This window comes from Acomys russatus, chromosome 10 (assembly GCF_903995435.1).
Source record: "Acomys russatus chromosome 10, mAcoRus1.1, whole genome shotgun sequence".
Lineage (NCBI taxonomy): Eukaryota > Metazoa > Chordata > Mammalia > Rodentia > Muridae > Acomys > Acomys russatus.
In genome coordinates this window covers 40,028,105-40,050,330 of record NC_067146.1, presented here as the reverse complement: position 1 = coordinate 40,050,330, position 22,226 = coordinate 40,028,105, and the positions used below count along the sequence as shown (strand labels likewise).

The 22,226-nt window shown below is 40.3% G+C and overlaps 1 protein-coding gene across 1 annotated transcript; it reads right to left on the bottom strand.

The window, feature by feature from the left end:
• Nucleotides 1-1,241: 1,241 nt before the first annotated feature.
• On the bottom strand, nt 1,242-21,875 carry Steap4 (STEAP4 metalloreductase). Its single transcript, XM_051152028.1, has 5 exons — nt 21,723-21,875; nt 6,558-7,015; nt 4,961-5,488; nt 3,133-3,297; nt 1,242-1,866 (listed from the first exon to the last, which is right to left on the bottom strand). Exons 2-5 carry the CDS (start codon nt 7,011-7,013, stop codon nt 1,603-1,605), a joined length of 1,413 nt encoding a protein of 470 aa, XP_051007985.1. The 5' UTR covers nt 7,014-7,015; nt 21,723-21,875; the 3' UTR covers nt 1,242-1,602.
• Between the last annotated feature and the right edge of the window lie 351 nt (nt 21,876-22,226).

The following is a 22,226-nucleotide window of genomic DNA, read 5'->3' as shown; positions in this document are numbered from 1 at the left end:
TATATTGTTAGTACAAAGACATTACCTCATTTGTCATCTTAGTAAAAGCTGAATATAGTCTACTTTTCTATTAGGGCAATAGTAAAAGAAACGCCCATTTTATATAATAAAAGCTTTATATTAAAAAATCCCTAGATTGTGAATGATGTATATAATACATGATATTAAAAGCTAGCAAAATAAAAAATAAACAGCTTTTGTGGTTTAGGCAGAAAAATGTCAAAACCAGTGCCTTTTAGTTATTTCAGTGACATGTGGGAAGATTGTGCAAAAATCTCCTTTTAGCTCCAGGCTAGGAAAGCTAGGAAAGCTCATCCTTCTAAAGGTCACCTTGGGGAAGGCACTAGCCACGCAGGAAGCCAACGCTCGCTGCGTCCCACCAACTGCCACTCATCACAGTGTCCCACACTTCTCTCAGCTATGCTTTCGTCACCCTGACAACTTCAGCTTACTTCTTTAACTCCACCACTTAATATTACAACACAGGAAGATGACAGAAGCTTACGTCTTTATACTAGAAATTAATTTCACAAATGCTTAATATTAAACAGTATTTGAAATATATACTGCAGAGAGCATACCACAATCCCTAAATAATACCAAACATCAAAGAGAAATTTTATAGTATTTGCTTAGCTTACTTGCTGAAATTCTAGCATATTTGACATTTTTGTACAAGCCATTACCAACTCTTCCCAGCAACTGCACATTGAAAAGTCCAGTGGCTCTTCCATTCTTACCCCGTCTTTACCCAACACAGCATCTCTCCACTCTTACCCAGTCTTTCCTCAACCCATTCCTTGAAGAAGAAGAATCTTGTCACAATTACATAGATTTCCATACATCCAAGGAATGGTTGCTTCAAACCAATTGTGATTCTTTTGTTGCGTTATAAACCATTTCCTCATAGAAATTATCAATATTGGTACAGCAAAATCAAGGGCTACATATGACTACATTACTCATTATGCCATGGCTGCGGTGTAGCTCAGTAACATAGCATTGGTTTAACATGCATAAGGCCCTAGGTTTAAGCTCAGGACTATATCCAAACCCCCAAATACCTCCATATTAGTATGACAATGCACAGGTTCACCACTCCTTCCAAAAAAAACCAAACAAATCCTCATTCCTTTTACTTTATTTGGGCCTCTTTTTTAGACATGCCAAGCAAAACCCTTAGTATGACCATCAGTGTTGGGTTGTTTTTTTGTTTTTTGTTTTTTTTTTTTTTTTGTTTTTGTTTTTTTCCACTTAGGTCAGCCCTTGAATTAGAGAAGGAAGTTGCATATACTCTTCCGGAACTTTGCAAAACATTATATCATGCATGTTGCCCAAGAAGTTTCATAGTGTGACACTCTAACAATCACAGTGGCATCCCCAGAGCTTCTGGGGAAAGAAATGAGGGAGGCCTGCCGTGAGTTCTCACGTGAGGTGAGGAAATTCGTGCTCCCTTCCTATTTTAGTGTTTCAAGGTCAGGCAACATTTCTACTGTGATGATAGAGTTGTGACCACCATGAGGGAGAATGCTTTCTTAACCGGACACACTATTTCTTAAACATTTAGTACAATTCAGAAATTCCAGGGAATCCAACTTTGTCTTAGATATCTGATTTTCCGTTCAGTGCTGGTTTGGGATATTTTGAGTTCCTTTCCCAGCCCTGGCGGATGCGAGTGAGGGTCTTGTCTATGCATGGCATGATAAGGATGAACTTCATCACCAATACTGTGCAGGGGATGATGAGTGCTAAAACATAGGCCGAAGGAAGGCTCCACCTTAGAATCGAAGGGCTGAGGAACTTCTTTCCACCATACACCAAAGTGTGGGCTGTGCACAAGACCAGGGTCAGATAACCCAGTTTGGACTACAAGGAGAAAACAAAAACACAGAAGTTAACATCATTCACATCTTAAAGAGTGAATGAAATACTGCGTGCCATTGAAGTTTACTTGTCAATAACTACAAACACATGACACTATTATAATATTTAGAACACTGCTAGAAAAAAAAAAATAAAAAGAACACCACTAGGTTTAAGAAAAAAAAAACCTACAATCTTTCTTCAGGAGGATAAATAACGCATTAAAGTATGAAAGGATTTGTATATTGATGACATCCTAGTTTTTATCTTAACCTGGCTTGATAGAAGAAATGTCCTACTGGTAAAGGCTTGTAAGTTAGGAGACATGAATGCACTGTTGGCCCGCCGAAGGGAATTCCTTTCTTGATCACCTTATCTGGAGTCCAGAAACAGATAACTTCTACAAGGTCTGCATTCTTTTCTGCTACTGGTAGAAAGCAGGTGCTAACCCAATCGCTAAACTGTGCTCAGGAGGCCTTGAACTCTGAAGCTCAGCTTTTCTTTCTGCCTTCATTCTTTGAATTTGTCTACATTTGGTCCCTTGGAGAAATGGCAGAATTTGGTATCCAAATCTAATTTCAATTACTAATGGTCTGTTTTATTATACTGGTGCATGGTGAACGTGCACTGGAATTATCTGGAGGGCTTGTTAAAACAAATTGCTTTTCATTGCAAGAGATTGGGTGGGGCCTGGGGCTTTGTGGTCTAACGAGCTCCCCGGGTGATAATGCTATTGCTCCTATGGGTGAGACAGATACTGTGAGGACTATCACTACCTTTAATGAGGTGTCTGTTGGTTGATATGTGAAAAAAAAAAAAAAAAAAAAGAATTTCTCTCATACAGACCAGCAATATGTCCAGGGTGATGATGTTTATCAAGGTTTGCGTTGAACTTCTATGCTTTATGGTAAATCTGCCTATTCTTATCAATATGTGCAGATTGTAAGACTGAATTGGGAAGGTGAGATTTTTGTCTTTGGGTTCTTTTTTCACCTTCTGTGTTAATAGCTTCCTGATGCTCTTCATTCTCTAGTGTCTGGGAGTCTCAGGAATCTTGGCAAGATGTCCCAAGCAGGAAATCAACCCCTTATCCAGTCTGCCTGTCAGTGTCTGGGTTCATTTTCTGAGTGAACTGCTAATGAGTTGACTGGGGGAAGTTAGGGAGCCAAATGAAAAATGAGGCACTATATGAGAGTAAACTAGAATATCTGTAAAAAGCTATATTCACTTTGCAATACCAAGACATTTATTTAAATGTGAAGCTCTTACCTGGACAAAGCGGAACTCTCTCCAGTTGACTGCGTTGCTTACTGATGGCAAGGAAGTGATTCCCAAGAGAAGAAACAGAAAAAAGCCCAGGATTCCCAGCGCCAAGTAGGAATCACTAAGCCAGGCCGAGGAGGTACTAAATGGGTTGTCTTTATTAGCCAGGGTCTATGAAAAAATTACAAACAATTAAAATGGATGCTCCTTGCACTTTGCTCTTGCAGAAGGACTGCAGCACACCTCCACAGGTGTTACTTGCACAAAACAAGTGGTGTGTCATTTCTGATTGATCACTTAGGAACAGCATTGGAAAAATATATTTGAATGTTTTGAGCAGAAAAGGTAATCGTTTCTCCCGTGATTTAGTTATAATTCTTGTTTCTAGGAGACACGTAGGGAGTTTTAATTCACCCTAAGTATCGTAAAACAAAGTCAATATTTATCTTACCTTTCTTTAGCACATGGCTTTCTGCTTCTCAAAGAAAGCACAGAGTTCTCAAACAATCACATCAAAATATGGCTTTATATTGTTTAGTCTGTTTCTTTCTCTCTTCACACACACACACACACACACACATATACACACATGCACACACACATACACACCTCCCACACACATGCACACATACATACACACACATACACACACATGCACACATACATACACACACACATACACACACATGCACATATACATACACACACACACACACACACACACACACACACACACACAGAGTTTGGGTCCTTCATGCTGTTCATGTGATAATATAGCATTAAATCTTTCATATCACAGTGTGAGAGGAATCAGGACATGTAGTGTGATTCTTTTTTTTTTTTGATTTTTCAAGCAGAGTTTCTCTGTGTAGCCTTGACTGTCCTGGACTCGCTTTGTAGACCAGGCTGGCCTCAAACTCACAGATATCCGCCTGCCTCTGCCTCCCGAGTGCTGGGATTAGGCATGTGCCACCATGTCTGGCTGTAGTGTGATTCTTACTCAAGAAACTTGCAAGCATTTGTTAGGGCAATGTGCGAGGGTATTTGTGCACACAGAGCTGGTGAGTTATTGATTAATAGCCTTTGAGACTGGAGCATGCTATATCCAAGACCATTAATTGCTAAACCAGCGTAGACTGGTAGCATTTCTATGGAGAGACTACTTGAGTTGATTTTGTCTTTGAGAATTCATAAGATAAGATAGCATCTGGTATTTGTTCAGAACTGTTTGGTTTTCTGGCCACTGCGGACAACCTCACAGGAGTCAGACAGTAATGGATTTGTAAGCAACCTTCGAGAACTTGTCTGTACTGCTGTGGTGCACATTTGTGTGGATTCCATGTTTAGTGGATAGTGGTTTAGACTTCAAACACAGGAGTTTGAAACTTGAAAGTTTGTGTTTATTGACTCTAACCTAAAGGAACCCTTGAGGGCCATGTCTGCCAGTTGGTCCGGGTCTGTGAGACCCAAATTACAAATCTAGAGCCAAGTGAGTCTGAAATCTAAGTTTTTATTGTCAATGGTTCTATGTGATCACAATTGGATTCATTTGCAAGCCTCTGGATAATGTTTCTGATTCTTGGTATTTTAAAAAATGAAGATGCTGGCTGGGGTTTGACAATCATGTCTCTAATCCCAGAACATGGGTGATGGAGGCAGGAAAATCACGAGTTTGAGGCCAGCTGGCCCTAAATCATAAACTGTCTACAAAAGGAAACAAAGCAAAGAACAGATCTTGGGGGAGCACTGTTCTGCAGCTATGAACTGGATTGTGGTGGACCAAGATTGCACTTTGCTTTAAGGAGTGGAGAGCTACGGGGGAGAAGACAGTTACCTGGGTAACAGTGAGGTTTTTCAGTCTCCACCGCACATAGTAACGGATAGGAATCACAAGAGTGTAGATGACGTGAAGGAAGGCAAACCCCAGAGCTACCAAGCCCAGCTGCTTTCTGCAAAGCATCCAGTGGTCAAGCCATTTGGGGAACCGGCGGTACTTTGTGCCTCTGTAGAGCTGCAGAATGGCAGCAAGGACTCCAGGGAGGTACACCAAGGCAAGCAGGGTAAGTGCTGTTATAGGAAAGACACGGTTTGGAATGGAAACAGCCAGGCGAAACGTAGTATCCGATTTTCCATTCACGTAGGGGTAGATCACTTCTCGTATAGCACAGTACACAAAGAAGAAGACACACAGCACACAGGACAGGTAGAAAGGGAGCCTCCACATTGGAAACAGTTGCAGAGGGTAGTTTTCAATTTCACTGGCTGCCATGAGAGATCCTTGGTCCATGGCGGTGAGTCCAAGGGTGCGAGCAATGTCCATCACTCTCTGCTTGGCTTTGCTATCATTTCCACAGACAAACACCTGAGTTAAGAGATTTAATTCCATATGTATGACTTTCTTTCTTTAATAATTATCATTAAAATGTATACAAGAACCACACTGAAAAATAACACATTAATGAATTATTTTCAAAACAGAGGTATAGGATCAGCATATATAGCAAGATAATACTTTGAACTGACTTGTGTGCCGGGCAGGGAAAGCTTTTTACTGGAGGGTGATTTTAAGCGCATAGTGTGCTGTAAGATGAGGTTCTCATCTTTCTCCTGAGTGTGGGTACCACATCATTTACAACCGTGGCTAATCTCAGGGCATAAATGGACACATAGTCAACAGATGATTACTTTCCAGTATGGGCAAGAGGGCTCCAGATTCAGACATCATTTGATTCCATCAACTATTAATAAAAGTTGAGGTGCACATGAACCACAATAGACTATACTTTTTAATCAAACCCAAAAGAGTTGTTCTTAACACAATTAGAAAAATGAAATATTTACTGGGGATTTTTATTTTTGGAATTGTATTCAGGTAAGTAAACCTGGATTATTTTAAACATTAAAAATTTAAATTCATTAAAATAGTCACCTTTAAAAGGCTGATGATGCTCCAACGCTATAGAGTGTTTTGGGTGACTATTCAAGTAGCAAACTGTCTCTGCCATCTTCTTATTTGGAAAGCTACGAATCTGCACTCCTAATATACTCAGGTAATCAATTTTATTCCTGCTCAAGTCTCTGATGGGGTTGAAGACCAGGGAGCTTCATTTTACAATGAGGCTTAGTTGTTTAGGGGTTAAGATGTTTTTAGGTCTAGATAGATGTTTTTTTAAGTTGATAATGGTGAGATATGATAGATATTGATTTACATTCAGAATTTTAGATGCACCAAGATAGGAAAGATATTTTCTTCAAGGCTGCCAAATACAAATAGCCAAAACACTAAGAATATTATATTTATATAATTCTTGATTGTTTCATGGTTCTTCTTGCTATAGGTAGTTTATTATATATGTGGATAATGATATAAGTGTTTATGTAAAAGAAAAAAAAAGAAAAAAAATGCTGATCACAACTTCATTTAATCTTACCTGACGACTTGCGTCTAGTGTTCCTGACTGGAGAGCCCAGGCTGAGATGGTGTTAAACGCTTTGACCACATGGGCTCCTGGCACCAACCGAGCAAGGTACTCAGCATTTGATTCTGGATACTGATTGATTTTGTGGTTGTTACTGACATCTACCAATACTTTTCCACGGAGAGAATCAACTAGTTCTGTGAGGAAGTTGTAGTGCTCTCTGTGCATGGCTAAGACTATGACATCCGACTTCGATGCTGCCTCAGAATAGTGCAGGACCTCTGCTCCCCTGGGCAGAAGGCTGGACCCCTGGGGGTTTCGACTCCCAAAAACAACAGAATAACCACACTGAAGCATTTTCAACCCAAACGATTTCCCAAAATCCCCTGTTCCAAAAATGCAGACAGTCTCTTGCTTTTCTGAGGAATTCACAGTCAGAGGAAACAAGTCTGTACACGTTTTCTCCATTACTGAAAAGCAAACAAAAGAAATTAGAGGTGTAGACATTCAAAAGAATTTATAGATCATCAGCTTGTAACTGAGAACCCCCGAGACATTAACAGAAAAATGTGCCATGTTTACAAAACAATTGAACATCTTGCCCGGGGAATCTAGCCACGGTCGGTGTTCGGAAGCTGGTTTTTGTACAGTAATCTAGGTTACTCCATATTCTTTGGGAGAATAGGTGTCTTCTTTAAGAACACCTTTTCTCAAGTTCTACTTGAAATTTTTAGCTAATTTAGTGGCTTTTTTGTGGGTAAGCACTCTGATTTTCAATGGTTTATTTTTCCATGCTGAGAAATGCACTGTCTACAAAGGGCTAGACAGTTGGCAAATATTTGTGAAGCATGAGCAGAATGGAATGTGAGAGTCTGAAGGGGACGCGTCCCCCCTATGTTTCCGGCACAGTGTGCAGGGAAGAGGAGGAGGCTGAGTAATTAAAGATAACCAATAAGCAAGGCAGAGAGACGTTGCAGTAGACAGGATGCTGCCTAGGGACTAGAGACATTACTCCTTTCATTTAAGTGGGTTGATGGTCAAACTCAGTGAATATGATGTGCAGTTTCCACACCAAATATAAGTGATGTGGTCAGTCCTTACATTGTAGCTTCCATGTCAATCATTAAACATATATAAAGACATATAAAACTGCACCTTTTAAAAAAGGGGGCTTTGGGAATGTTCCCTTTCTGTTTAGCTCATGAAAAAGTTCTGTCGTCTTAGCTGAGTTTGACTGAAGTTATTTCAATTGTAGCACACGAGGATCATGCAGATCTTTGCACTCAGACAGGAGTCATGAGAGAGACAAGAAATACAGGACTTTCGTGTACTACCACAGAAACCGAATAGTCAACACAACTGAATCATTTCACCAGCTATCCAGAGATGCCCTCAGCAGGTGTCAAGAAGAGCACAAAGGTGTGTGGGAAATTAGCTGAGGTTGAACAAGGATATTAGTATGCAAGCATGGCTGTCCTTTAAAAGGTTCTTAGCATCTATGAATGCAAATTATTATATAGCAAATTTGGCTAGCTGCAAATCCGGTAACACACATATAATATATTTTATATAATATTACTATACATTATAATACATCATATATTATATATGTAGTATATTATAAATATATAACACATAATCTATACTATATAAATAAAAGTATAATGCTTATAAAATATTATATTTAATATATGTTTTATATAGAAATTTAAAATATATATTAAAATATATATTAAATAGTATATATTTTATATATTATTTGTATATATATGTTTTTTATTTATATAATTTTTTATTTATATATAAACTTTTACATTTACACACAGTATGTGGCATATATTAAATAATATATAACACATAATATTTATAATGCATATGTATATTCTATAGTATATATTTTATATTTATATGTGAATTTTTATATTTATATATAAAATATATAGTATATATATATTTGTAAAATATATTACATATATATTGGTGTTTACAAGACAGGTTTTCTCTGTGTAGCTCTGGATGTGCTGGATTTCACTGTGTAGAGTAGGCTGGGCTCAAACTCACAGAGATCTGCTTACCTCTGCCTTCTGAGCTCTGGGATTAAAGGCATGAGCCACCACTACCCAGCAGTTAACAATATCTTTATAGAACAAATTTTCAAGCTCCAACCTGATGCATTTATCATTCTGTCTGTACACCTACTTTGTATGTCAAAGGACTGACAAGCCACCTCCTTATTTCCCCCACTACTTTATTTTAATGTTTCTTTTCCTCACATTATATTACTATGTGTAAAAATTATAGAACTGGTGAATTTACTAGTAATGAGAAACTAACTTCTTTGTAGCCATATTCTCATGGGTTGCTACAAATGCCGTGATTGCAGGTGATTTGGGCCATTTGACTGCTGAACTAATTCATTCTTTCTGTAAAGTTTTGTAAAAATTAAGATATTGACTGTGTGGAGCTAGTTTCTGCATTAACTAACTCCCCCCCCCCCCCCCGTGTGTGTGTGTGTGTGTGTGTGTGTGTGTGTGTGTGTGTGTGTGTTGGAGCACATGTGTGTATGTTTGTGGAGCCCAAGAATAACTTTGGGTAGCATCCTTAGCAAGGGTCCCTACCACCTTTGAGACAGGCTCTCCTGAGGGCCTGAAGCTGAGCAAGGTTTGGCTAGCTGGCCAGTGGCTCCAGGGCCCATTTGCATCAGCGCTGTTGTTATAAATGCTTTCCATGCTTAGCGTTTTCACAGGGCTTTGGGACTCCAGTTCAGGTCTGGGTACCTGTAAGACAAGCGCACTCCTGACTGAGTGTGCTTCTCCCCAGACCACGTCTGCACTGACTTGTTAGCAACGTGGCCTTTGGCAAGTTATTCAAACTCAGCTTTGTCATATTTAAGACGAGAGATAGTATCTGCCCAAGAGATATTGAGGCTTAGATTAATTTATGTATCTCAGAACAGTACTTGAGACATTAATGCTCAATGAGTTACGTTATCTTTAGTAGGTTATTTAATCTATTCATTATCTAAGGAATTAAACCCACCAATTACTTAATTAATATCTATATAAAGTACATAACTTGAGTAGTAATCATGTTTACATAACAGAGTATTTTAAGAACACTCAATAATCTTAACTAGAGATTATGATGTGCCTACTCTCTCCATTTGTTTTTTCATAATAAAATCCTGTATGAAAGGGCTATAGACCATACGAATTTATCAAAACACAGATGTAGAAATGGATGACATATGAATTTCTTTTATTTACAATTTTTTCATATTTTAATTCAGTATTCTCTTAATATATATCTTGGCAGTTTAAGGTAAGATCCTTGGGCTGTTCCTCTAAACATTAAGATTTGTTTTCACTTTCAAACCTTCAGAGATGTCACTGGGCAAATTGCAGATGTAAAAGCTAGGAAGGAGATATTAAAATATTACTGATTGACCCAATAAAAGGAAATGCAGCTTACTTATTCCCCGAGCACTTCCTCATTGCTGTGGAAGTTACTCGAAGGCTGACACTTTGAGGCCACACCTTAAGCCTCACTTGAAATCCTCCTGGTGCTATTTCTAGTCTCTGGGCAGAAACTTAGCCCTGCTCAGCAAACACTGAGCAGCAGAAAGGCAGCTTGGGGTCTTCCATCTGTGCCTCCTGCTTCTTGGTGTGGGACTTCCCTGTGATCTATGTCTCCTTAACCAACATCTAGACAAAAACTGTCAACAGGGAGCGGAGGGAGGGGGGAGCGGGGGTGGGGAGCACCAAAACCCACCAGGGAGCACGCCTCTGTAGACTCTGTCTTTCTCTTGTGACTCCTCTTTCTTCTGGCACTCAGTCAGACACATTTGGGTCCTCACAGGGCCCCAGTGGCCCAGAGCGGTCATTATCTGTGGCAGTGCTTTAACCTAACTTCCTCTTGTACTGTGTTTCCCAGGTGCCCTGGCCATGCCTCTGCCCTTATCTCTAACTTCCCAGGACCGCAGCTCTAATAAATCATTTGCACACGATCCTTTGTTGTGGCTCTGCTGGCAAGATGACTCAAGATGTTTAATGTTTTTTTCTTTTTTCTTTTCTTTTCTTTCTTTCTTTCTTTCTTTTTTTTCGAGACAGGGTTTCTCTGTGTAGCCGTGGCTGACCTAGACTCACTCTGTGGACCAAGCTGGCCTTGAACTCACAGTGATCTGCCTGCCTCTTCCTCTCGAGTGCTGGGATTAAAGGCGTGCGCCACCACGCCTGGCGAGGTATAATTTTTTTTAAATGAAAAATATTATCAGACTTAAAGTTACCATGATTGGAATTGATAAAATGAAAAAAGTGGGGAAAAAGTTAGTAATTCCTTGTAGTGATTTATTTCTGAGGTCTTGGGGGAAATATTCTAATTACATGTGTTCACAGAACTAGGATGTGTGCAGAGGACATCTTTTACAGTAAGTGCTGCACAAAGAAGGTTACCACACCCATGTTGACGTATTTGTACCCTGGAATAGCTACATGTAAACATGGGTTTATGAAGGTGGTAAGGGTTCTCGCTCAGACTTTTCCAAAATTTCCTAGCCTAGTCTTAGATATAAAATAAAGCGAAACAGGAAACAGTGAAGAAGGCAGCAAACAGGAAGAGCATTTACTGAAGGTAAAACTGGCTAAAGAATTAAAGCAACAGTGGTTCCCTCAGGCTTGTAGGCACTCCACACCATCAGCTGGGCAGCCAGAAAGAACTGGAATTTCCTAGTTTGGGAAAACCTCCAGAACTGGTTTTCTTCCCATAGAAACACCTTCCAGAAACGTTCCTTGACCCAAGTACGGAGGAAGGCAAAGTGATCCCACAGGAATGTTTACGTAGGTCAGGGATCAAGGCTCAATGACGCAGCTACAAAGCGGTGAAGGTAACTTTGATGGCCACAGAGGCAGCTGTCATTGAGGTGAAGGAGAATCTTGCCCAGCATGCTCTCCAGACTGTGCGTTCCACCCAGCGCACTCTAAAGGACCCGAGGCAGCGGTCTTTAGAGACACGCCCACTGAGTCTAAAGAGATGCTGGCTGTTCAGCACCTGCCGTCTCTTCTCTTCATAGCCACACCCATCTCTCTCTTTTTTTCTTTGTTTGTTTTTCACTAGCATAATGCCCCTGAGATTCATCCAAGCTGTTCTGTTCATCAGATTTCCCACGTTATTTCTGACGAGTGTTCCCCGGAAGAGCTGCATTTCAATTATACTTAAAAGTGTTTCTGGAGACCAAATGCAAAGCTGGCACCATACTCTACCACTGAGTTATAGCTGAAGTTCTAGAGTTATCTTCATCCAGTGTAGGGCCTTTTAGTTGTCTCCAACTTGCACCACTGCAATGAACATTCGTGTGCAAGTTTTGGCATGACAACAAGTTTCCATTTGTTTGGGACAAAGTCTCCCCAGTGCAATTGCTGGGTCTCATGGCAAGTCCACACTCAGTTTTGTATGGAACTGCTTGTGGCCACACTGTTCTACAGCCCTCCTCATTATTTTATGAGTTCCAGGATCTTTAGTTTTAGCTATTTTGTTATTTCAGTGTGGTTTTAATTAGTATCTCCCTAATGGCTGGTGACACTGAACATCTTGTTATGTATTTACTTGTCATCTGCATGTCATTCTCAGTGACACATTGCCTCATGTCTTTTGTCCATCCTCCCTCTTCCCTCCTTCCTCCCTTCCTCCCTCCCTCTCTCCCTCCCTCCCTCCTTCTCTTCCTTCTTCCTTCCCTCCCTTCCTCCTTCCCACTCTTGCTTCATTCTCAGGGATCAAAGCTTTACTCCAGCTCAGGCTGGCCTATAAATCTATATAGCCTAGGGTAGTCTCAGACTTGCACCACCATTCTGTCTCAGCGACCTAAGTTCTTCAATTATATATATGAGCCACCACACCCAGATTTTGGTCTATTTTCTAATTAGACAATATATCGCATATACATGTATAGACATATTAGACATAAGAGTTTTTTGTAGATATGTGATTTATATGTTCTCCCAGCCTATGACTTGTTTTTTTTCCTTCATGTCTTACTGGGTCTTCATAGAAAAAGAGTTCTTAAATTTCATGACATTAATTTATTGATTTTTTTGTTTTATAGATTATTCTTTTGATATCTAAAACCTCTTCATGAACTCTAGATTCCACATATTTTTCTAAAAGTGTAAAAGTTAATTCTATGACCTATTTTTAGCTTACTTTTTACAAAGTTTAAGGCTTAGCCCAGTGTGTGTGTATTGCCTATGTAAGTTAACTAAATGTACATCTATCATTTGTTGAAATACTATCCTGTTTTATTTAATTTTTTAATTAAAATTCTTTTTGAGACAGTGCATCTCTGTGTAGCCTTGGTTGTCCTGGCCTAACTTTGTAGACCAGGCTGGCCTCAAACTCATAGAGATGTGGCTGCCTCTGTCTTCCAAGTGCTGGGAGTAGAGGCATGCTCCACCCTGCCCAGATACTATTCTGTTTTATTAATTGCTTTTGCACCTTTGTTAAAAAATCCATAGTCCACGTCAGGGTTTCTCTTCAACTCCACTGATCTATGCATCTGTTCCTTTGTCTATACCTTACAATACTGACGGCTACAAACGTATATATGGATATATGCATATATGTGTGTGTGTCTAAAATGTTTACACATACATAAATATATGTCTAAAATTTGATAGTCATTCTATCTACTATATTCTTTAAAAACTGTTATAGCTAGCCTAACTCCTTTCTCCACGTAATTTGTACAATAATCTTGTACAAACACAAACTTTTCTTTTAAGAGTTATACTAAAAAAAAAAAAAAAAATCAATGTTTCAAAAATTCCAAATTTGAAACACAAATTAATTGAAATGTTAGGAGATTAAATACATAGGCTAGGTTAAAATATTGATTGGGCTGGGAAGAAAATTCAGTTGTAAAGTCTTTGCTCAGCCCAAGGACCCAGCACTCATGTTAAAAGCCAGCTATGGTGCATGCCTTTAATCCCAGGGCAGGGAAGGTGAAGACAGGGGCATTGCTAGGGCTTGCTGGTCGGCCAGCTTAGCCTAACTGCTGAGCATTCACGTGCACACACACACACACACACACACACACACACACACACACACACACACGCGTGCGCGTGCGTTAACTTATGTAATTGTAGTATGTAGATAGCTAACAAGTAGAAAAAGTCATATGATGGATAATAACATAGACATCATTTAAATGATAACTCAAAACTTACAGTCCTTTATGTACCAGAACCCTGGGACCAAATGGCACATTTCACCACTGTCAGTTCCTTGGGGGAGAGCATCTTAGGTCTTTTAGTAAGAACGCCAACAGCCTAAACATGGCTCTTTAAAAGTGTGGTGTCTTCTCTCCTTGAGATTAGAAAATGGACCATTTATTTTACCCAAAGATTTTATAGAACAAAGAGGAAAATATGTAAATATTTATAAAGGTGATCCCATTTCTAGAAGGAAACGGAAAGAAGGTTTTCTCCTCTCTCTGGTGCAGATAATTTAAAAAGGTATAAATAGCCACTAAGACTTTCTCTGTCATCTTTAATGCTAAAAAAATCCAAAGAAATTTCAAATTCCTTACACAAAGCCTGACCCTCAATTATTTACTCACGTCGCTGGAGTTATCTTACTTATTAGCTAATCCAATTCTATATGTTTATGCAAACTAAAAATGCGAAAATAACTTCATATGAAAAAGTTTGGCAGTGATCAAAACAAGCCAAAAGAGAAAACCGTCACTGACACAACACACAACTTTTAGTTTCAGAAAGTAGTGTGCCAGGCCTCTCCTAAAGTGGGCAGAAGGGATCCATCCAGAGTGGGCTGAGAAGAGGGTAGGAGGATGTGGGGCATTGGGTACAGACAGACATCTTTCTTCCCACCACACTTTCCTGGCTTTAGTCATTAAAGACTTCTTGTGATGATTAAGGGCTGTGGAAAGCACATCCTTCTGTAAAGTGTTATGCTAAGAACTAGCGCTTCTCGGCCCCTGAGGCACATTCAAATCAGGTGGAGAGCTTGCACAAAAACTGAAGGACCACTCTCTTGTTTCATTTCATCTTCTTCACAAGTTTTCCCTGTAGTCTTGACTGAAAACCAGAAGGCCTCTCTTTATGAAAAGCCAAAGGCAAAAGCAGGCCTGAGTGAGCAAACCTCACAAGAGACAAAGAGTCAAGGAATGTCAGACTACAGGTAGCTTTTCTCTGTCATTCTGTCAAGGACATCTTATAGAGTTGTTAGCCAAACTGAGAAAACCTCCCAGGCCTCCTGTGGAGTTCTTTAACACAGCACCACATACCCAGGAAAGCACCGGAGCTGGTTAGTCATTTCGTTGAAACAACCTTTAGAGTTACTCTGCCTCTTTCTCCATTTGAGAACTCAGCTTTGGATTCTGAAATGATGCTTCAAACACCTGAGTTCCTCAGACACTAGCTACTCTGGACACACACACACACACACACACACACACACACACACACACACACCCCACATTCCACTGTGGAGCACACAGGACCACTGAGGGTGAGGAGGCAAAAAATGCAGCCATCTAATAAAGTGCTTTGATTCCCTGAAAGTAGAAAGTCAGAATTCTGAATCTGTATGCTTCAAAATGTGTCCATGCATTATTATAAAAAATTGGCCAATGTACACATAAATAATAAATAGCCTGGTTTAGCAGGTAGTAAGGCTCCAAAGAATACAGAATAGGGTTACACAATAAAAATTTCTATGAGAGAGGGGCAGTCAAATTTTGAGTGCTGGTCTATGTGAGTCTCTGAAAGGAGACTGTAAGTGAGGGATGCCAAAGTTAATAAACAAAAAACATGTGATATCAGTTAAATTTAAATTTCAGCTAAATAACAAGTAATTTTTAGAGTGACTACGTCCCAAAGCACATTCACACACAAACACTTACACTAGGAAATTCAGATTTGTTTGGGATGGTGCATTTTGTTCCAAGTCTGTGAGCAGCATCCATCTTTAATTGATACCGATCATAAACTACAATAAGCCATTAGGACATGAAATAGAGTGAAATACCAATGTTCATCACACAGTAAAAATAAAATAATATACTCTGAAGAGAAAGGGGACTTTATGGAGATTTAAAGCTCACAAAAATGAATTTTTAGGCTCCCCATCTAATATTTAATATGTACATCTTTTTTTGTGTGTGTGTGTGTTGGGAAGACAGGATCTCATATAGTTCTGGCTAGCTTTGAACTCATTATGTAGCTGAGGATGGTCTTGAACTTTTGATCCTCCTGCTCCACCTTCTAGCTACTCAGGGTTACCAGAGTACGCCAGGACTCAAACCCAGGGCTTTGTGCATGCTCTGCGAAACTCTAGCAGCTGACCAACATCCGTATCCTTACGTCTCAGTGAATTTACCTTGATCACTACTAGCATTTTAAATCGGGACCCACTTACAAATCTGCAGTTCACCAATGTTTTTGCAGCAGGAGCAGGACCCAAAGGTTACCAACAGCAGAGAAAGCATTCTCTTGAGCAGACTGCAGGCTGCATTCTATGAACAGCTAATTAGTTTGGTATCTCCAACAATTCCCAAACATTTAGAGTCAACTAGTGAACTTGGCTTTTGGGGTTTATTGTCAGGGAGGTCTGGGAAGTGATGTAATAATTTTAGTTTTCAAGTAACTTTGTCCAAACAAGATGGTCACTCACACCCATAAATGTCATTGGAAATTATCAAAAAGATATTGATAACTGCCAAACTAATTAGGAGGCAGACTTTTTCTGAGTATCTGATCTTCCTGTCCCATGTCCCCTACCCTTCTAATAGAGCTTTCCACTCTGCTTTGAAATATTACCTTGCCAGTTTTAGAAATTTCTGGGGATTGCTTAGTCTTTCATCTTTGGTGCAATATTTGCCTCCATTTGTAAACTAATCCCTAAGGTATGGATCCCAGTGGCTTTAAAAGAATTCCCAGAAGGAGACAGAACTTCCACCCATACCCTCTTGTTATATTCTGATATACAGGCATCTGAGAAGCGCTCATTGGTAGATACACTTCAGGAACTGGCATTGCCCTTCTAATACCTAGGATTTTGGTCTGTGCGCTCTCTAGTGGCTGGGCCTAGCCTGCTGGGTAGAAGCTTGAAATTGGATATGGATAGAGTTTTTGCAGGATGGAAATCACCACACACTGCCCACTGGGACAGTTTTTCCTTAGGGAGCCAATTATCATAGCATCAGCTTTCCCCTACCTCCCGTTTTCTTTGTCTCCCAAATATGGCTGTGGAAGGATTGGCCACAATGTATGGCCTGTGCCCATGGAGTTAGAAAAGCAACTTGGTGGATAGTTGAAACCACTTTTCTTATCTGGATTGTATTTTATGTCTAAATCTTTCCTTAGGGGGTGTCCCTTCCCCAAAGGCTCCCAAGTTAATTTGGAAAACAACCCATGCGGTTTCCAGCAGTGCAATAAGGGCCCCATACTCTGTCCTCCTCACACACTGGGCTAACACAACTTGGGCTATAAACCTAATACCCTTAGCCTCTTGCTTCCCAAAGGGAGTTGTTGTATACTTCCTCCACCAAAAATATCTTCCAGTTTCTCAGACGTGACTCAAAGCTATAGTATGGAGCATTTAGGACCCCAGTCTAGGAAAAGTGTACAACTGGCCCATGACGTTAACTACAATGAATTAACAGGTGGACTTTGCCTCAGCATCTTCCCATTTCCTACACGATCTCTATCTCAACTTCCTCCCATTTCTTACGCTATGTTTTCCTATTTCTATGTCACAGATTTAAACATGATAAATGAATAATCTTTGAAATTTTGTGCTGAGGAAGAATTAACAAGAAACACAATAGTGTGTGTGTAATAAGAACACTTCAATAGCGATAGGTCCTGCTGCCTGTTCATGGGCTTCACACTGCATGCTGGCCCAGTAATGTAACATAAGGTTACTAAAATGAAAGCAAATAAATGCTGTTTTTACATTCTTCTACTAATAAAAGCAAGTATAATAGCTTTGACTATTTGTATGTAAAAGAAAAAATTCTTAATCTTATCTCCAAATTGGAGAGCTAAAATCTGGACGTGGACAGTGTTAACGATCACTATTACACGCTGAAACAATCACTATTACACACTGACTATGTATGTCTTTGGGCAACATCTTTGCAACATAGAAATCAGCGTTTTCAGGAGTGATTTGGTAAGGTCTCATTTTCTCAGGGTTATTTACAATAGCTTCTCTGTGCCAGCCACTATGTTAGGCAAAGATAAAGTGAAGAATCAGGAAGTCCCTGTACTCAGGGAGCTCATCTCAGGGAGAGCATAGCTTATGGCCAAAGCACTAACACACACATGTGAGGGCAAAGTACAGGGATGTGCAGATATTGGGAGCGTACACCAAGGACACTGATCTGCTAGGAGATGGAGAAGAACATTTGTTAAAACCTATAGAGTTGCTTTAGCCACCATTTAACTTGGGCTCAAAGCTAAGTTCAGTGTTTCCAAATTGTAAATACAGCATATGTAGATGAAAGATATGGGCTTCCTGTTTTACACTTGTTATCTTCCTATTCCTTAAGTCCACAGCTTTGCCCACTAACAGTGAGCTAGGAGATCCAACTTTGTTCTTAATGCACTTTATTCCTTTTAGTACTGAGTTCTGAGACCACAGAGTTTGTGTTCTAACATTTAAAGATGCTTATTTTAGGTGTGTGTGTGTGTGTGTGTGTGTGTGTGTGTGTGTGTGTGTGTGTGTTCGTGCACATGTGTAGGTGCCCAAGAATGCCAGAGGCATTGAATCTTCCTGGAGCTGGAATTACAAGTGGTTGTGAAGCCCTCAACATGGGTTCTGGGAATTGAACTCAGTCCCCTGCAAGAGTGGTGTGCCCTCTTACTGCTGAACCATCTCTCACACCCTGCTAGTAACTCTTTTTAGAGATGTGCTATGTAATTAGACTGTTATGTCTTAGTCTTCTGATTCAAAATTACAGCTCTTAACTTTTCAAAATTACCCTTCCCATACATTTTCTTTGCTTTTAAGAAGAAAAGTGAACGTTACTCTGATGTAAGAAACGATGATGTACTTTAAATTTAAAAGAACCATATAGCTCTCAAAATTACTTTTCAGAAATATGCTCCTCTCAAAGTACAACGCAGAAAGACCTCTCCACACATGGGTGAATAAACTGAACATGATGCAGAATTTAGATCAAAATGCCAATGTACTCCCTGCTTAATTAGTGTAGAAATATTTCTTTGTGTAGACCAGTGCATTCTTTTTGGAAGGACATGCTCCTGAAAGACAATCTTCAAACAGCGAAAGCATTCTTTGTTCTTTATTCTTCAACAATTTTGGAAGAAAAGTTATGTCTATATAGGCCAAATAATTTTCTTATCACATATTGCTTTAAGCATTCATTATCCTTTAGTTATTTACTTAGTTTTATTCTTCCTGGTACTGATATCTTCTTAACAAAAGAACAAATGTTAATTAAAACCATTTTGAAAATGACCTAAAAGCCACTGAAAAACATTTGAGTGGGTTTAATATATCTCATAGAACTGCTCAAGAAGTCTTCATAATTAACTAATGAGCCATTCTTTTTGAATCTGAGCAAAAACAGGTAGCACCAGAGGCCTTGTCTTTGTAAATTTTATTTCTATTATTATCTAGTCTTATGTTTAAAAGAGCCCTAAAGCCCATCCAGAAAAAGTAACTATGCTTGGCTAATTTTTCTTCTCCTGGTGGGAACTATGGGTACATAAGTTATAGGTGCTTAACCAACGGCCTCCTCAGATGACAGCTCAGCTCAGTCCTAACAAGCCCTCCAGCTTCGAAGGGTGACTGTGTACTTGCTGCTGACTTTGTTTCCCTCTCATCAGTCATTTGTCACTCTTTTTAAGACTTTCAAGAAAATGATTTTTATAGTATCTGATTTTTAAAAATGCCTAAATCTATTCATTTATTTAATTGTATGTGTATATGCACATGTACCTACGTGTGTGGAGATCAGAGGTCAATGTCGGCTATCTTCCTGGATTGCTTTCCATCGCAGGCTTTCATTAGCATACATTAATTATACATAAAATGGGTTTCATTATAACATTTTTTTATACATGTCCGTGATGTATTTCACACACATTCACCCCTCCCCATTGATTTCCCTTGCCCCCCTTCTTCTCATCCAGCCTCCCTCCTATCCAAGGAGCTCACCAATTTGGCAAAACCAGCTGGCCAATGAGCTCTAAGGATCCTTCCTGGAGTCACCCCGGTGATAAGATTACGAGTGTGTGCCATAGGAACTGGTTCTTTATGAGATTGCTGAGGACTTGAACTTGGGTCTGCCTGATTTGGGAGCAGGTATTTTACCTACTGACCATCTCCACAGTCCCTAAAATTATTCTGAGGGAAACTAGAGAGTGAGGACCATGAAAAACTGCCATGTGTTTCTGTGACGGCAGAATCAGGTATATAGTCTTTGAAAACAAAATATGTACCGTTTAAATATGGGTACTATGGCATAGGTAATTTCCGGGTAATCCTTTCAGAGACAAGGCAGTGTGGAGTGATTAGTCACTCCACTTTCATGTTCTATAGCAAACCTATTTCTCTAAAGTCATCTGTAACACGCTGCAGGGCTTAATATTTTTAGCTTTTTACAAAAGGTTGTAAAAATCTCTCTGGTTTCCTCTAAACAACAGTTAGTAGGTTTATGAGAGGCAGATGTCTGTAAACCATCCTCAAGTCAAAGGTCAGGCCTTGTGTATGCTTGGTTTCTGAACCGCCAGTTGCTATGTGAATTTCAGCAAAACCATAAATGTTGCCAAATGGAGAAAGTGCGATGACCCAGTTTTGATGTACACATGTACCATTTACTTTACAGCCTTGAAGTCTGATCATAGAGAGTGCTTCACCCTGCTCTCTGGGCTGGTGGTGTTTGCCACGCAGGTAGAATGCATGCAGGTAGGATTTCACACCGTGCTAAATCACAGCGTTCTGAAAAACCCAGGGCCTTGCAAAGGACATATCTCAAAAAAGTTACTGCTTCAAATAAATGTGCCATTTTATAAAATTACACCTACTGTATAAGGAAAAAAAATGTTCTTTCGTGTGAGTGACATTTATATGACTGCCATTTATACAGAATTGGACCTTCTCACACAGCAAGGCTGAAGAATGGTTTGAAAGCCTAGGGTATTCTCTGAGTGATAAATGTGGTGAAACTTTTCGGATGCTCCTGTGAGAACAGCTGCGTGGTTTCCTTATAAAAACAAAGCTCGCGTTGTTATGAAAAATAATTATTCAGTTATACCTGGAGCATTAGCAAGACTTTCAACACCTTTCACATCCACTGCATCTTAAGTCATAAGGCTTTTTACGTTGGTAGAGCTGGAGCCCGTGTAACCTCTTGAACCAATAGGCTTCCAGCTTAGATCTGTGGAACCGAGGCTGGGCAATTGAGCTGCTAGTAAGAAGTAGGAATAGAACTCTAAACACCCAGACCCCAAGGTCAGGCAACTTGTTTTCCAGGACACACCATTCATCCTTTAAAGTTTCATTCAGAATAAAATAATAACAACGACGATGATGACGACGACAAAAACAACAACAACAATAACAACAACAACAACATATCGCCAAACCCACCTACCACCTGCCTCTGGACAGGTTTTCTTTTCCTTGTGCAGTAAACTGCGTCACAAACAGTATTTCTCTGGAAAAGCAATCGCTAAGCTGCATATGGATATTTAAATTAAGACCAAGGAAGACTGGCTGCCCAATTTCAGCTCCATGTGAAGAAGTCCCCAGATTTAGTGTTACACTGCTAGACTGCACACCTACGTTCTTCCAGGCTCCTTTGCCACGGTGCTTCAGATTTGTATGAATCCAGACAGACAAAGAATCTGGCCCTGGGTCCTGCTCTTTGGGAGCCCCCTGCACCCTGATGAGATGAGTAACACAAAGTCAGGAAGGTAACAATTGGCTTGGCTGCGTTGCTTAACTGATTCTGACGCAGCCTTGGTGACCTTTTTACGAGAGGGATATAGGGGCGAGTTTGCCTACATCTCAGTATCAGCTACCTTCAAAGTGCCGTCCAGAAAACAAGGGCTGGAGATGGCCTGAGACAGAAAAAGAAGCTCAGCCCCTGGCGAAAGTGACAAGGCAAGAGCCAACAGAGGGACCCACCTGCGGGGAGAGGCGCCCCAAGGGCGGTGGTTGGTCAGGCGGAGCTGCTGTGGGCTCTGCCTGCTGGCATGCAGAGCGAGGTAGCTAGCCTGTGCTCTGCGCTGGCTCCAGGCTCTTGCCTTTAAGAAGCCCGAGAGCGGAGGAGGGAGGGCCCGCTTGATTTCGCAAGAAGAGCTGTGAAACCAAGTTTCCCGGAAGAGTTCAACCCGGGAATCCTGCAAAGCTGGAAGGACCAGAACTTTGTGTGCTGCTCTGGCTTGCAGATGTGGCTGCTTTCGTTTTCCGCTGGCAAGCGGGGATTAAAAGGGGTTTTCCGGAGCCCTTGGGATGGAGCATCCCAGGCCGGCTGCAGACTAGAGGAGCAGAGAGGTGCTCCTTTTCCTGTTGGAGCCAGAGGACTCTGGGCCCCTAAGAAAGCAGTACATGGACAAGGACCTTAGGCATTTCTCTTAGTTGCCATCTTGCCTCTGTTCTTATGAAATGGTGGCATTTTTCTCCTGCTTG